General features: G+C 39.9%; 1 protein-coding gene and 1 long non-coding RNA gene across 2 annotated transcripts in view; one reads left to right on the top strand and one right to left on the bottom strand.

Moving 5' to 3' along the window:
* The window catches only part of FBN1 (fibrillin 1), a 261,212-nt gene that overhangs the window by 227,938 nt on the left and 16,155 nt on the right, over positions 1–17,119 (top strand). The window contains exons 56-60 of the mRNA XM_081508461.1: positions 1,289–1,420; positions 3,273–3,398; positions 3,973–4,179; positions 5,424–5,549; positions 5,795–5,917. Of these exons, the coding sequence (XP_081364587.1) occupies positions 1,289–1,420; positions 3,273–3,398; positions 3,973–4,179; positions 5,424–5,549; positions 5,795–5,917 (714 nt within the window). The remainder of the gene's footprint in view (positions 1–1,288; positions 1,421–3,272; positions 3,399–3,972; positions 4,180–5,423; positions 5,550–5,794; positions 5,918–17,119) is intronic.
* Positions 1–17,119, bottom strand: part of LOC145513121 (uncharacterized) — a 40,475-nt gene that overhangs the window by 8,337 nt on the left and 15,019 nt on the right. The gene's annotated exons all lie outside the window — the stretch shown is intronic.

Genomic DNA, 17,119 nt, shown 5'->3' on the forward strand with positions numbered 1-17,119 from the left:
ATTCATGTTCAAAGTCATCTAAGCCAGGGTGTTCTGACTCTGTTTATGATGGGAGATGTCCCTCCAAAGCATCCACTAGTAGAGAAAGACTGGAAATTGGGGAACACTGCTGTAGTCCATGGACAATATGAGGGTTGTCATTGCTATGTTTTCTCCTAAATTGTAGCTTAAAGCTGGGTTGAGGGTGGCACTGCAAACCCTTTTTAGTTCACCATGCATTGCATGCCTATGACATGCCAGCCATTCTACGAGATGTAGAGATATAAGAAAAAAAAAACACGACTTCCCCACATATAAGAAGCTCAATATGAAGAGGCTGAGAGAGAGCTATAAATAATCATAGTATGATAACTGAGAACATGAGAACACAAGGAAGGAATGTGAATAATAAATAATCCCCATCACTATGGGATATTATATTCCAAGAATGGGGTAGCATATGGAGCTGACTTGCAACAATTTCCTTTAAAGGTACTTACTGAACACATGCAATTGCCAAAGTACTGGACTAAGCTCTGTTATACAAAGTTGGGTAAATCCTGGGGATCCTTGAAGAGCTCTGATTTGCTTCTCCCAAGTTCTTAAATGAGCAGATATCTGTTCTTTTCAAATGATTTACATAGAATTTTTCTTAAAGGTAGGAAGATTTCCAAAGCAAGAGCTCCATGTCACATGTAGGCTAAAGTCCAAATTTCTCAATTCAGATAACATAAAGGGGAAAGATAAAAAGAAGGAAATGCAATAGGACAGAAAGTAAAGAATGAAGAAGAGCCACACTGTGCCAGAAAAAAGAAAATGGAGGGAAGACCTAGTAGAGAAGATATTTGTAGATGCCTGTCTTTTCCTCAAAGTATAAAAAACAAGTCTTTCATTATTGTATTTCACAATGATTCTAATATGTCATATTAATACTATAATATTAAGACATCATAAGCTGTATTATTTAAGTATTATATAATGGAAGCATTGGTTTATTATTAGTTTGATAATGCTGTTATAATTATCGTATTATGAAAGCTTTTTATAAGGCCTTTGTAGTTCAATTTGTCAAAACTAATTAGAAATCACACCTGCCTTTGAAAAATTTATTAGCTAGAGAGAAATTTCTTAAGTTCAAAGGGGGTTAGAAGATGCCTTCTCATCTTAAGAGACCAGCTCCCAAGAATGCAAAAGGAAGTAGGTTAGTGTTGAAATAGTGTCAGTAAAAATTGGTTACTTGATACTGTCTTATGTTTAAAGGTCAGGAAATTAAGGCAGCTCCTTTTATAAATTTGTACATTCTTTCTAGATGAGGATGAGTGTGAAGAGGGAAAACACGACTGTGCTGAAAAACAAATGGAGTGCAAGAACCTCATTGGCACTTACCTCTGCATCTGTGGACCTGGGTATCAGCGAAGACCTGATGGAGAAGGCTGCGTAGGTAAGGGCAGCCCCATCAAAGGGGCTTTGAGTGAGTGGGAAGTGACAAAGGACAGAAGGGACGTGGGCTCTGTGTCCTCGTCGATGCTGTCTTCTCCTTGGCCAGAGCCATCTTGCCTCTCTTACCTCCTATCATGACTTTCCGTGGAGGCCTCCTTGCCTCTTGATTATCTATGAATTCCACCAGCAACATCATTTCTCTCCCTCTGAGCTGGCCTTTGAGTGCTTTTCTAGGTCCATTTTGCTGCCAGGATTAGAAGACCAGGTATTTCCTCTAGTCCCTTCCTTTATTGTTTACACTCCTTTGTTGTTTTGGGTTCGGTTCTTCCCATCACATTGGAATGCCTCCCTACTGGCTTAACTTTGCTAGTGCCACCCTATCATTGAGTACAGTTGTTCAGTAAATTTCACTAAACCAATGGGATCTACATCCAGAGAATCTGGTCTTATCTAGATTGAGGCCCAGGCCCTGGTAGTTTTAAAAGCTCCCCAGGTGATCCTAACGTGGATTCAGCCTTGAAAAGCATAGTAGACCAGGGATTGGCAAACCATAGTCCTAGGGCCAAATTCAGCTCGCCAGGCTACCACCTGTTTTTGTAAATAGACTCGTTTTGGAACAGAGCTGTAACCATTCATAATTTTCCATGGCTGCCTTCATGCCACAGTAACAGGGCAGAATAGTTGCAACAGAGATCAAATGGCCTGCAAAGCCTAAAATACTGACTATATATTATACAGTAATGTTATAATATTACTGTTATTACAGAAGAAGTTTCCTGACTTCTAGTTTAGTTAATGAAGAAAAAATACTAGAAAATTTCTACATATACCCTTTCTCATGTTGTCAGTCAAGAAGCTTAAGAACCATATTGTCCCCTTACTCTGTAAGATACAGATTTAAACAGAAGTTGAAGAGCAGACTTTAAAAGCATAGAAAAAGCATGTGGACTTATGATCACTCACTGGATCTTCTGGGAACAGTGATTCTCAGCCTCAGCTGCACACTGGAATCACTTGGGAGAGCTCAGGTCCCACCCTCAGATATTGGTTTAGTTGGTATCAGGGTGGCCTTGGCATTGCAAATTTTAACCTGTTCCAACTCTCTGGCTCTCATAACAAGATCTCTGCCTCAGGGGCTTAGAATTATTCTCAATGGGAGCACTTAGGCAAATCACTTTATGATCTTTCAACTCTCCAGCTATTTCAATGTTTTTTTTTTAAACTGGGGAGACTGAATTATGATTTATTATTCCTTAATACTCTTGAAGTATTATTATAGGCATAATCTACATTGTATCAGAAGATTAGTGTAGACAAACTCCCTCAGGTCAAAACTCACCATCACAGACATCAATCTAGTGAGTATTGTAATATTTCTTTAACATATTGATCTTAAGGATTTTTTTCCCTTCACTTAAAATAACCCTTCTGAGAATCCTCTACACGTACAGATATGGCAAGTTTTAAATTTAAGTGAAAAACGTAAGTGTACCTAAAGTGCTATCATCTATGTTTAAGTATATAAACATGCTATCAATTATGTTTTTAAAAGGGTGGAGGTATATCACACATATGGCTGTATTTGTTTGTATGGGTATAATTCATCTCTAGGAGGATACTCCAGAAATTAGCAGTAGCACTGGCTTCCCAGGAAGGAAGTTTGGTGGCTGGGGGAGAGGAGAGGGAGGGGCACTTGAGGCTGTATATTCTTTTGTACTCTTTGAATTTGGAACCATGTGAATAGGTTATCTAGCCACAAACTAAACTTTTCTTTTTTTAAAAAAAGAATCTATCTTGGTACAAAGCGGACAGATGACGCCTCTTGTTTTTGGTCCTCCAATTACACCACACAGATGAGAATGAATGTCAGACCAAGCCTGGGATCTGTGAGAATGGGCGCTGCCTCAACACCAGGGGGAGCTATACCTGTGAGTGCAACGACGGCTTCACAGCCAGCCCCAACCAGGATGAGTGCCTCGGTGAGTACAGACCACAGGATGCTTTTGTAACCCCAGCCTCCACACTGGGATGCTTGAAACCAGATCACTTATTTGAAATAATAGAAAATGTTGAAATTTGAGGAAAGGTTAACAATGTTCATATTTTGGAGATGACTCTATGATCATGATTGTCCACTGGGCTTAGCACCACCCTGCCGCTAAATTCTTCCTTTGCTAATTGTATCATTGAATCACTTGTTTGGAATTTCTTTCTCAGCTGTCTTTTTAAGCTCTTGATGCTCAGGATCAGTTTCCATGTGTTTCTCTGACCCTCACTATAGCCTGGCTCTCCACATTTCTGGGAACAGATAGAGTGATAATCTTGTTGACGCCAATGCCTTTCTGCCCACTTACTGAATATCTTGTCTTGTTTTCCCCAGATGTCATCCTTTTTCTCTTACTGCTGCTTCCAGCTTTCCCTTCTTGCTCCTTCTCAGCCAGGGTAAAGTGTTACATCCTTCTTGGGTTTTAATATCTGGGCAAATTCGGAATACCATGTTATGCTTCTAAAGTTCCCTAAAAATCCTCTTTGCGTTCATAATGTCCCTTCCAGACAACCGGGAAGGGTACTGCTTTACGGAGGTGCTCCAGAACATGTGTCAGATCGGCTCAAGCAACAGGAACCCCGTCACTAAGTCTGAATGCTGCTGCGATGGAGGGAGAGGCTGGGGGCCCCACTGTGAGATCTGCCCTTTCCAGGGCACTGTGGCTTTCAAAAAACTCTGCCCCCATGGCCGAGGGTTTATGACCAATGGAGCAGGTACTTCATTTTGTTCTGATTTTTGACCAACGGAGCAGGTACTTCATTTATGATCCAAAAATACTTTCAGGGAATTTGTTTTATGAGGAGCAGATGAGAATATAGAATCTATAATGTGGGCCTAGGCTGAGTTGCATAGTTTAGGTTGACCAAAAAAAAAAAAAAGTCATTATGGTACTTTAGATATTCAAAGCCATGTTGCCAGAGCGTCCTTGGTATGATTAATGTGTGTGGTTCAGCTCGTGTCTTTGCATTACAAGGAGTCCTCAACTTTTTAAGCTGGTTTGTTATAAGAATGTAACATTTTACTCAGAATATAATCTTTTAGATACATTTTGGAATAAATGATCACTAAATTCCTAGAGTAGCCCACCAATATGTATTTTATCTCATAAAACTGGCTGAAATATGTCACATGAAAGAAGTATAAAACAATGCTGATACAGTCAGCCTTCCATATCCACAGATTCCATATCTGTAGATCCAACCAACCTTGGATTGATTTCTACCCAAGGTTGATTGAACTTGCAGTGCCAACTGTACTATGCCATTTTGTATATGGGGCTTGAGTGTCCATGGATTTTAATATCAACAAGGTAGTTCTGGAACCAGTGCCCTGGATATGGAGGGATGATTGTACTACTAGCAATTAAGACAGCTGCCTCTGGAAAAGTATAAGCCGTGTCAACTTGAGAGGGTTGAGGAGGCTGTCAAGGTGTCTGAGGCTGCTCTGAAAAAGACTTCCAGGCCTATGTTCATCAACAATAACTGCAATTGTTTGCAGTCTCATAAAAAGAGACTTTGAGCTCCTTGGGAGGAAATCAGAAGTGAGAGGAGAATAAAGAGATTAAATAGGATTTATGTTCATGTTACAAAGATGTGATTAAAGGTAGAATAACAGAATTGGATGTGGTAAAGACAGAATAGATGGAGTGACCAAAGTGACTTATGATTCTTTGGCAGATGTGAAAATGAGATGGTTGATGTATTTCTTCAGACCAATGAGAGTATGCTATATTGCATTTCAGAGTAATCTTGAAAAGATCAGGAAAAATAAGAGCTATGGGTATAAAATTGTTACTTGACAAGCCAAGGCTAAGAACTCACTTGCTATTGGCACCCTGCTAAGCAGTAAGGAGATAGAAGGGTCAAGATGTGAGTGTCAGTGGCTTTATTGCCCAACAGTACATACTGACCCTTTTATAATGCCTTTCTCATTTTAATTGCTATTTATTAAATTATAGATATTGATGAGTGCAAGGTTATTCATGATGTTTGCCGAAATGGGGAATGTGTCAATGACAGAGGATCATATCATTGCATTTGTAAAACTGGCTACACTCCAGATATAACTGGAACTGCCTGTGTAGGTAAGTGCTCTATTTCTGATGCTCAGATTTATTCTCAGGTGGAAATTGTACATTATGATGAAAAAACCTCAAACTGAAAATCTAAAAAGCCTGTGTAATTTCATAAGGAAATGTAAGACAGTGATCAAAGACTATACAGTCTACCTTTTCTTTCTTTAAAACTAAGATTCTTTGTTAGACGCTGTGGGTATTGAGCATTGCAACATCTTTTTAGATGGGCAGTCACACTGTCTTTTTGATCATAGATCTGAATGAGTGCAACCAGGCCCCCAAACCCTGCAATTTCATCTGTAAGAACACAGAAGGGAGTTACCAGTGTTCATGCCCGAAAGGCTATATCCTGCAGGAGGATGGAAGGAGCTGCAAAGGTAAAGTGGAAACCACCTTCACCCACTTATGTGCCTTATGGGAACATGGTTTCATTCCTTGTGCCTTTGAGGGATCCAAAGCTGAAAGACCTCCCTATGGGCAAGAGGTACATCCCTGGGGTTAGTGCCTCCTCAGGGACATTTTTCTTACATCAACACTGGAACCTTCTAAAAAGGATCTTATATCTAAAGACAATGAAGTATCCAAAATGAAATGGTAGGAAGGGGCACAATCATGATGAATCCCATACCTGCTGGTGGATGCCCCACAAAGTGGAAGATAACCACACCACAGAGATTCTTCCACAGAAGTGAAAGTTCTGAGCCCCAGGTCAGGCTCCTCAGCCTAGGGGTCTGGGAACAGGGGGAGCCCCCAGAGAATCTAACTTTGAAGGCCAGTGAAGTTTGATCACAAGAATTCTACAGGACTGGGGGAAATAGAAACTCTACGCTTGTAGGGCACATACAAGTTCTCATGTACACCAGAAGCCAGAGAAAAAAGTGGTGACCTCATAAAAACCTGGGCTAGACCTACCTGCTGGTATTGGATGGTCTCTTGCAGAGGTGGGGGGTGGTTATGGGTCACTGTGGGAACAAAGACACTGGAGGCAGTGATTCTGGAGAGTACTCACTGGCATGAGCCCTAGTGGAGACTGCCATTTTTTCACCAAGACTTGGCTCCAAACAGCATGTAGGCTCTGATGCCTCAGGCCACACAACCAACAAGGTAGAAACACAGCCCCACCCATCAGCAGACAGGCTGCTTAAAGTCTTTCTGAATAAAGTCTTTCCTGCTAAACACATTCCCTGATAAAGCCCTGCCCACCAGAGGGACAAGAAAGGCTCCACCCACTGGCAGGCAGAAAACAATCCCTCCCACCAGGAAGCCAGCACAAGCCTCATCCACTAGAGGGCTGACAGCAGAAGCAAGAACTACAATGCTGCAGCCTGCAGCATGGATATTGCAATCACAGAAAGTTAGATAAAATGAGAGAGCACAGAAATATGTCCCAGATGAAGGAGCAAAATTAAAAACCCAGAAGAACAGCTAAGTGAAGTAGAGAAGAACAGCTAAGTGAAGTAGAGATAGGCATTCTACCCAAAAAAAGAATCCAGAGTAATGACACTGAAGATGTTTCAAGATCTCAGAAAAAGAACAAAGGCACAGATCTAGAAGATATAAGAAAAGTTTAATAAAGACCTAGAAAAAATAAAGAACCAATAAACAGATGAACAATAACTGAAATAAAAAATACACTAGAAGGAATCAATAGAAAACATGAAGCAGAAGAATGGGTAAGTGAGCTGGGAGATACATGGTGGAAATCACTGCTGAGGAACACAATAAAAGAATGAAAAGAAAAACCATCTAGGAGACCTCTGGGACAACATTAAATGCAGCAATGTTCACATTATAGGGGTCTCAGAAAGAGAAGTAAGAAAAAGGACCTAATAAAATATTTGAAGAAATAATCGCTGAAATTTTCCCTAATATGGGAAGGGAAACAGTCACCCAAATCTAGGGAGCATGGAGAGTCCCAGGCAGGATAAATCCAGTGAGTAACACACTGAGACGAAAAGTAATCAAACTAACAAAAATTAAAGGCAAAGGAAAAGCGTTAACATGCAAGGTAACTCGCAGCTGGCTTCTCAACAGAAACTCTTCAGGCCAAAAGGGAGTGGAACAATGTATTTAAAGTGATGGAAGGGAAAAATCTACAACCAAAAATAATCTACCGAGCAGGGCTCTTATTCAGATTCAACAAAGAAATCAAAAGATTTACAGACAAGCAAAAGCAAAGAGAATGCAGCACCACCAAACCAGCTTTGCAACAAATGTGAAAGGAACTTCTCTAGGCAGAAGAGAAAAGGCCACAACTAGAAATAAGAAAATTACAAATGGAAAACCTCCCTAGTAAAGGCAACGTACTGAAAAGGTAGGAAATCATTCACACACAAATATGCTATCAAAACCAGAAATGGTGAGAAGAGGAGAGCATAAATGCAGGACATTGGAAAAGGATTTGATATTAAGAGACTAGCAATTTAAAACAATCTTGTTATATGTAGATTGCTATGTCAAAACCTCATGGTAACTGAAAACTGAAAAATCTGTAATAGGTGTACACATACAATAAGAAAAAGGAATCCATACACAATAGTAAAGTCAGTCATCAAATCACAAAAAAAGAGAACAAAAGAGGAAGGGAAGGAAAAAGACCTTTTTAAAAAAGCCAAAATTTTTTTAATGGCAGTAAGAACTTACATCCCTTCATGGATCACTGCCTTATCATGGCAAAGGGGATTGTGTAACTCAATGAACCTATGAGCCATGCCCTGCAGGGCCACTCAAGACAGATGGGTAATAGTGGAGAGTTCTGGTGGTCCACTGGAGGAGGGAATGACAAACCACTCCAGTATTCTTGCAGTGAGAACCCTATGAACAAAATAAAAAGGCAAAAAGATATTACACTGAAAGATGAGCCCCCCAAGTTGGAAGATGTCCAGTATGCTACTGGGAAAGAATGGAGGGCAATTACTAATAGCTCCAGAAAGAATAAAGTGGCTGGGCCAAAGTGGAAACATTGCTCAGTTGTGGATGTGTCTGGTGGTGAGAGTAAAATCCGATGCTATAAAGAACTATATTGCATAGGAACCTGGAATGTTAGGTCCATGAATCAAAGTAAATTGAACACGGTCAAACAGGAGATGGCAAGAGTAAACATCGACATCTTAGGAATCAGTGAACTAAAATGGATGGGAATGGGTGAATTTAGTTCAAATGACCATTATATCTACTACTGTAGATGGGCAAGAATCCCATGGAAGAAATGGACGAGCCCTCATAATCAACAAAAGAATCAAATGCAGTACACTTGGGTGCAATCTCAAAAACGACAGAACAGCCTCAGTTCATTTCCAAATCTAACCATTCAACATCACAGTAATCCAAGTCTATTCACCAGCCACTGATGCCGAAGAAGCTGAAGTTGACCAGTTCTATGAAGTCTTACAAGACCTTTTAGAACTAACACCAAAAAAGATGTCCTTTTCATCATAGGGGGTTGGAGTGCAAAAGTAGGAAGTCAAGAGATACCTGAACTAACAGGCAAGTTTGGCCTTGAATACAAAATGAAGCAGGCAAAGGCCAACAGAGTTTTGCCAAGAGAATATACTGGTCATAGCAAACACCTTTTACCAACACCACAAGAGATGATTTTACACATGGACATCACCAAATAGTCAATACCGAAATTGGATTGATTATATTCTTTGCGGCCGAAGATGGAGTAGCTCTATACAGTCAGGAAAAACAAGACCTGGAGCTGACTGTGGCTCAGATCATCAGCTCCTTATAGCAAAATTCAGGCTTAAACTAAAGAAAGTGGGGAAAGCCACTAGGCCATTCATGAATGACTTAAATCCCTCATACAGTGAAGGTGACAAATAGATTCAGGGGACTAGCTCTGGTAGAGTGCCTGAAGAAATATGGACAGTTTGTAACAATGCACAGGAGGCAGTGACTAAAACCATCCCAGAGAAAAAGAAATTCAAGAAGGCAAAGTGGTTGTCTGAGGAGGCCTTACAAATAGCAAAAGAAGAAGAGAATTGAAAGGCAGAGGAGAAAGGAAAAGATATACCCAACTGAATGCAGAGTTCCAGAGAATAGCAAGGAGAGATAAGAAGGCTTCTTAAATGAACAATGCAAAGAAGTAGAGGAAAATAGAATGAGAAAGACTAGAGATCTCTTCAAGAAAATTAGAGATATCAAGGGCACGTGCAAAGATGGGCACAATAAAGGACAGAAACAGCAAGAACCTTTCAGAAGCAGAAGAGATTAAGAAAAGGTAGCAAGAATACACAGAAGAACTGTACAAAAAAGGTCTTAGTGAACCAAATAACCTTGATGGTTTGGTCACTCACCTAGAGCCAGACATTCCGGAATGTGAATTAAAGTGGGCCTTAGGAAGCATTACTACGATCAAAGCTAGTGGAGGTGATGGAATTCCAGCTGAGCTATTTCTAATCCTAAAAGATGATGATGTTAAAGCTCTGCACTCAATATGCCAGCAAATTTGGAAAACTCAGCAGTGGCCACAGGACTGGAAAAGTTTTCATTCTAATTCGAAAGAAGGGCAATGCCAAAGAATGTTCAAACTTCTGCACAATTGTGCTCATTTCACATGCTAGCAAGGAAGACAGAAAATCCTTCAAGCTAGGCTTCAACAATACATGAACAGGGAACTTCAGACGCACAAGCTGGGTTTAGAAAGGGCAGAGGAACCAGAAATCAAACTGCCAACATCCGCTGGATCATAAAAAAAAGCAAGGGAATTCCAAAAAATCTTCTGCTTCATTGACTATGCTAAAGCCTTTGTGTGGATCACAACAATCTGTGGAGAATTCTTAAAGAGATGGGAACACCAGAGCACCTTTCCTGCCTCCTGGAAAACCTGTATGCAGGTCAAAAAGCAACAGTTAGAATTGGACTTAGAAAAATGGACTGGTTCAAAATTGGGAAAGGAGTACATCAAGGCTGTATGTTGTCACCCTGCTTATTTAATTTATAAGCAGAATACGTCATGTAAAATGTGGGGCTGGATGAAGCACAAGCTGGAATCAAGCTTGTCGGGAGAAATGGCAACAACCTCAGATATGCAGATGATACCATACTAGTGGCTTCCCTGGTGACTCAAGCAGCAAAGAATCTGCCTGCAATGCCGGAGACCCAGGTTCGATTTCTGGGTCGGGAAAATCCCCTGGAGAAGGGAATGGCTACCCACTCCAGTATACTTGCTTGGAGAATTCCATGGGTAGAGGAGCCTGGCAGACTACAGTCCATGGGGTCACAAAGAGTCAGATAAGACTGTGCAACTAACACTTTCACTTTGGGGCTTCCCAGGCTGGCGCTAAAGAACCAGCCTGCCAATACAGGAGACACAAGAGATTCAGCTTTGATCCCTGAGTTGCGAAGATCCCCTGGAGTAGGGCATGGCAACCCACTACACTGTTCTTGCCTGGAGAATCCCATGGACAGAGGAACCTGGCGGGCTACAGTCCATAATTTTGCAAAGAATTGGACACAACTGAAGTGACTTAGCATGAACACAATGCCAGAAAGCAAAGAGCCTCTTGAAGAAGATGAAAGAGGAGAGTGAAAAAGCTTGCTTAAAACTCAACATTCAAAAAACTAAGATCATGGCATCTGGTCCCATCACATCATGGTAAATAGATGGGGAAAAAGTAGAAACAATGACATTTTATTTTCTTATGATCAAAAATCACTGAGGATGGTGTCTGCAGCCATGAAATTAAAAGACACTTGCTCCTAGGAAGAAAAGCTATGACAAACCTAGACAGAATATTAAAAAGCAGAGATATAACTTTGCCGACAAATATCTGTATAGTCAGAGCTATGGTTTTTCCCAGTAGTCATGTACGGATGTGAGAGTTGGACCATAAAGAAGGCTGAGCACCGAATAATTGATGGTTTCGAACTGTGGTGCTGGAGAAGACTCTTGAGAGTCCCTTGGACACTAAGGAGATAAACCAGGCAATCCTAAAAAAAAATCAACCCTGAATACTCATTGGAAGGACTTATGCTGAAGCTCTAATACTTTGGCCACCTGATGCAAAGAGCCGACTTGCTGGAAAAGACCCTGCCTGATGCTGGGAAAGATTGAGGGCAAGGGGAGAAGGGGGTGACAGAGCATGAGATGGTTGGATGACATCATTGACACAATGGACATGAGTTTGAACAAACCCAGGGAGATAGTGAAGGACAGGGCAGCCTTACATGCTGCAGTTCATGAGGTCACAGAGTCAGACATGACTTAGCGACTGAACAACAACAGCAAATATCACTGATGAACTTAGATGCAAATATCCTCAACAAAATACTAGCAAACCAAATCCAACAATACATTAAGTGGATCACACACCATGATCAAGGGGATTTACACCAGGAATGCAGATTTTTCAATATCTGCAAATCAGTGTGATAAACCACATCAACAAATTGAAGAAGAAAAAAAAACATGTGATCATCTCAATAGATGCAGAGAAAGCTTTTGACAAAGTTCACCAGCCATTTATGATAAAAAGTTCTCCAGAATGTGGAACTACATAGAGGGAACATACATTATAAAGGCCATATAAGACAAACCTACAGCTAACCTCGTACTCAACAGTGAAAAGTGAAAGCATTTTCTCTAAGTTCAGAAACAAGAAAGAATGTCCACTTTCACCACTTCTATTGAGCATAGTTGTAGAAGTCCTAGCCACAACAATCAGAGAAGAAAAAGAAATAAAAGAAATCCAAATTGGAAAAGAAGTAAAACTGTCACTGTTTGCAAGCAGATTCCTTACCATCTAAGCCATCAGGAAAGCCCAGATGATATGATACTATACATATTAAATCCTAAAGGTGCTATTAGGAAACTACTAGAGCACATCAAAGAGAGATAAGAAAGCCTTCTTCAGTGATCAATGCAAAGAAATAGAGGAAAACAACAGAAGGAGAATGACTAGAGAGCTCTTCAAGAAAATTAGAGATACCAAGGGAACATTTCATGCAAAGACGGGAGTAATAAAGGACAGAAATGGTATGGACCTAACAGAAGCAGAAGATATTAAGAGGTGGCAACAATTGATAGAAGAACTATACAAAAAAATTCTTCATGACCCAGATAACCACGATGGTGTGACCACTCACCTAGAGCCAGATATCCTGGAATGTGAAGTCAAGTGGGCCTCAGGAAGCATCACTACAAACAAGGCTAGTGGAGGCGATGGTATTCCAGTTGAGCTATTTCAAATCCTAAAAGATGACGCCGCAAAAGTGCTGCACTCAATATGCCAGCAAATTTGGAAAACTCAGCAGTGGCCACAGGACTAGAAAAGGTCAGTTTTCATTCCAATCCCAAAGAAAGGCAATGCCAAAGAATGCTCAAACGACTGCACAATTGCACTCATCTCACACGCTAGTAATGTAATGCTCAAAATTCTCCAAGCCAGGCTTCAACAGTAGGTGAAGTATGAACTTCCAGATGTTCAAGCTAGATTTCAAAAAGGCAGAGGAAGCAGAGATGAAATTGCCAACATCCATTGGGTCATCGAAAAAGCAAGCGAGTTCCAGAAAAACCTCTACTTCTGCTTTATTGACTACGCTAAAGTCTTTGACTGCGTGGATCATAACAAACTGTGGAAAATTCTGAAAGAGATGGGAATGCTAGACCACCTGACCTGTCTCCTGAGAAATCTGTATGCAGGTCAAGAAGCAACAGTTAGAACTGGACATGGAAAAAAAGACTAGTTCTAAGTTGGGAAAGGAGTAGGTCAAGGCTGTATGTTGTCACCCTGCTTATTTAACTTATATGCAGAGTACATCATGGGAAATGCCGGGCTAGATCAATCAGAAGCTGGAATCAAGATTGCTGGGAGAAATATCAATAATGTCAGATATGCAGATGACACCACCCTTATGGCAGAAAGCAAAGAACTAAGGAGCCTCTTGATGAAAGTGAAAGAGGAGAGTGAAAAAGTTGGCTTAAAGCTCAACATTCAGAAAACTAAGATCATGGCATCCAGTCCCATGACTTCATGGCAAATAGATAGGGAAACAATTGAAATAGTGAGAGACTTTATCTTTTGGGCTCCAAAAGCACTGCAGATGATGACTGCTGCCATGAAGTTAAAAGAAATTGCTCCTTGGAAGAAAAGCTATGACCTACCGAGACAGCATATTAAAAAGCAGAGACATTACTTTGCCAACAAAGGTCTGTCTAGTCAAGGTTTTTCCAGTAGTCATGTATGGTTGTGAGAGCTGGACTATGAAGAAAGCTGAGCACTGAAGAATTGATGCTTTTGAACTGTGGTTTTGGAGAAGACTCTTGAGAGTCCCTTGGACTGCAAGGAGATCCAACCAGTCCATCTTAAAGGAGATCAGTCCTAAATATTCATTGGAAGGACTGATGCTGAAACTGAAACTCCACAACTTTCGCCACCTGATGCAAAGAACTGACTCATTGGAAAAGACCCTGATGCTGGGTAAGGTGGGAGGAGAAGGGGACGACAGAGGATGAGATGGTTGGATGGCATCACCGACTCGATGGACATGAGTTTGAATAAGCTCCAGGAGTTGGTGATGGACAGGGAAGCCTGACGTGCTGCAGTCCTTGGGGTCACAAAGAGTCGGACACAACTGAGCGACTGAACTGAGAGCACGTCTATGAATTTGGTAATTTAGCTGCAGGATACAAATTTAATACACAAAAATCTTGCATTTGTATACACTAACAATGAAAGATCAGAAAGAGAAATTAAAGAAACAGTCTTTCATTAGAAAGAATAACATACCTTGAAATAAACCTACCTGAAAAGGCAAAAGACCTCTACCTGAAAGACGCTAATGAAAGAAATTGCAGATGACAGAAAGAGATGGAAAAATATACCATGTTCTTGGATTGGAAGAAACAATATTGTCAAAATGACTATGCTACTCAAGGCAGTCTACAGATTCAGGGCTATTCCTATCAAATTACCAATGGTATTTTTTGCAGAACTAAGACAAAAAAATTTTAAAATTTGTATGGAGACCCAAAAAACCCTAATAATCAAAGCAATCTTGAGAAAGAAAAATGGATCACTCACTTCAGTCTATCCTACAAAGCTACAGTCATCAAAAGAGTAATGTTATTGGCACAAAAACAGAAATATGGATCAATGGAACAAGATAGAAAGCCCAGATATAAACCCGTGCACCTATGGTCAATTAATCTATGACAAAGTAGGCAAGACTATTCAATGGAGGAAAGACAGTCCGGAAAACTGGACAGCTACACGTAAAAGAATGTAGTCTTTAACACCATACACAAAAATAAACTCAAAATAGATTAAACTCCTAAATACCAAACATGATACTATAAAACTTTTGGAGGAAAACGTCAGAACACTCTTTAAGTTGCAGCAATATATTTTTCAAGGTATCTCCTAGAGTTACGGAAATAAAAATAAATAAATGGGGCCTAATTAAATTCAAAAGCTTTTGCACAGCAAAGGAAACCATAAAAAAAATGAAAAAAAATTCACAGTATGGGAGAAAATATTTGCAAGCAATGCAACTGACAAAAGATTAATCTCCAAAATCTACAAATAGCGCATGCAGCTCAATATCAAATCAAGCAAACAACCCAATCCAAAAATGGATGAAAAATCTAAATAGACATTTCTCCAAAGATGGCCACATGAAAAGATGCTCAGCATCACTAATTGTTAGAGAAATGCAAATCAAAATTACAATGAGATTTCATCTCACACTAGTCAGAATGGCCACCATCAAAAAGTCTACAAATAATAAATGCTGAAAAGGGTGTGGAGAAGAGGAAACCCTCCTACACTGTTGATGGGAATGTAAATTGGTACAGCCACTCTGCAGAACAGTTTAGAAGTTCCTTTAAAAATGAAAAATAGTACTACTGTATGGTCCAGCAATCCTACTCCTGAGCATGTATCTGGAGAAAACCATGGTTCAAAAGTTTACATGCACCCCAGTATTCATTGCAGCACTGTTTACAATAGCCAAGACATGGGAGCAAGCTAAATGTCCAACAACAGATGAATGGATAAAGTAGATGTGGTACATATATACAGTGGATATTACTCAGTCATTAATGATATAATACCATTTGCAGCAAAATGGATGGACGTGGAGACTATCATACTAAGTATAGTAAATCAAAGACAAATATCATATGATATTGCTTATATGCAGAATCTAAAAAAAAAAAAATGATACACGTGAACTTATTTACAAAACAAAAACAGACTTACAAACGTAGAAAACTAACTTATGGTTACCAGAAGGGAAAGCTGGGGGCAGGGGAGGGATAAATTGAGAGTTTAGAATTTATTTATATAGACTACTGTATATAAAATAGATAACCACCAAGGGCTGACCATATAGTACAAGGAACTTGGCTCAATATTCTGCAATAACCTACATGGGGAAAAAATTTGAAAAAGAATAAATCTGTGTATATGTATACTGAATCACTTTGCTATACACCGGAAACACAACACTGTTAATCAACTATACTCCAACATACAATGAAAAATTTTAAAAAATCACTGAGTTGTCCCCCTCACCTATTTGCAGGTATAAGCTGCAGCAAACATATGATGATGCTCTAGCAAAGCCCCTGGGGTCAGAGAGCAGGAAGGACACCTGCTAGCAGGAGACATACAGCTGTCAATGATGCAGAAACCAGAAAAGCAGAAACAGCAACTCCCCAGCAATAGAAAGAGCATAGGATTGGCTCGTTTTTAAGAGATGTCAGCACTAGGAGAAATATGGGCAGTTCTTTTAGTTCAAGCCCACTCCAGATATTAGTCTAGCCAGGAACTGGCATAGATCTGCAGTTCCAAGCACAGCTCTGTCTGCAGTGATAAAAGAAGATCACAAGGAAGGGGTGGGGAGGAGGCAGGCAGAGAGCCAGGCAGGAAGGAAGGTAGACAGATTCCTAAATTCACAGCAGTTTTTTAAAAATTAAAATTCAACTAAAAACTGGAACACACTTTGTTATCTCTTGAGATTTTAAATAGCAATGGTGTGAAGAGAGAACCTACAGGTTCCGGGCAGTGAGGAAAGAGGCCTTGTCAAAACAGAGGATTTTATTGAGGAGTGGAAAATAATCTTGGATAAATATTGTAGATAGTCTTTTTTAAAATTGCTATTGGCTTATCAGAATGAGGCTTTTTTTTCCTTCCTGATTGCTCAATTTTGTTTTATCCAAAGGAGAAACTCTAAACAAAGCAGTTAGTTTGGTTTGGTTTGATCTGGTTGACCATTTCATTTGAGAAGATTAAAAAACAGCAAACAGGAAAGAACTAAGCAGAGAAAATTCATTTTTACCCTCAATTATTATTTTTATATTTCAACTTGGAAAGATTTTTTTCAGTGCTTTGGAAGTTTTTAAGAATCCTTAATCTTTTATTTCATTTTGTAATTTATTTAAATTTTATGATGTATTAGACATTTCTTTGTTGAGAAAATTCTGCTTTCCTATAACTAAAGGGAACGGGTTTTTCTTGGATCACCAAGATTGGTGAATTGGTCTGAATTGAAACCACATTTTATCTTTAAAACCCTTATCTCCCGGGTTCCTCCTAACCATATGCTGTGATCCCATTCTGACCAGGTCA

This window comes from Giraffa tippelskirchi, chromosome 7 (genome assembly GCF_054371585.1).
Source record: "Giraffa tippelskirchi isolate mGirTip1 chromosome 7, T2T-mGirTip1v1.2.pri, whole genome shotgun sequence".
NCBI classification, from domain to species: domain Eukaryota; kingdom Metazoa; phylum Chordata; class Mammalia; order Artiodactyla; family Giraffidae; genus Giraffa; species Giraffa tippelskirchi.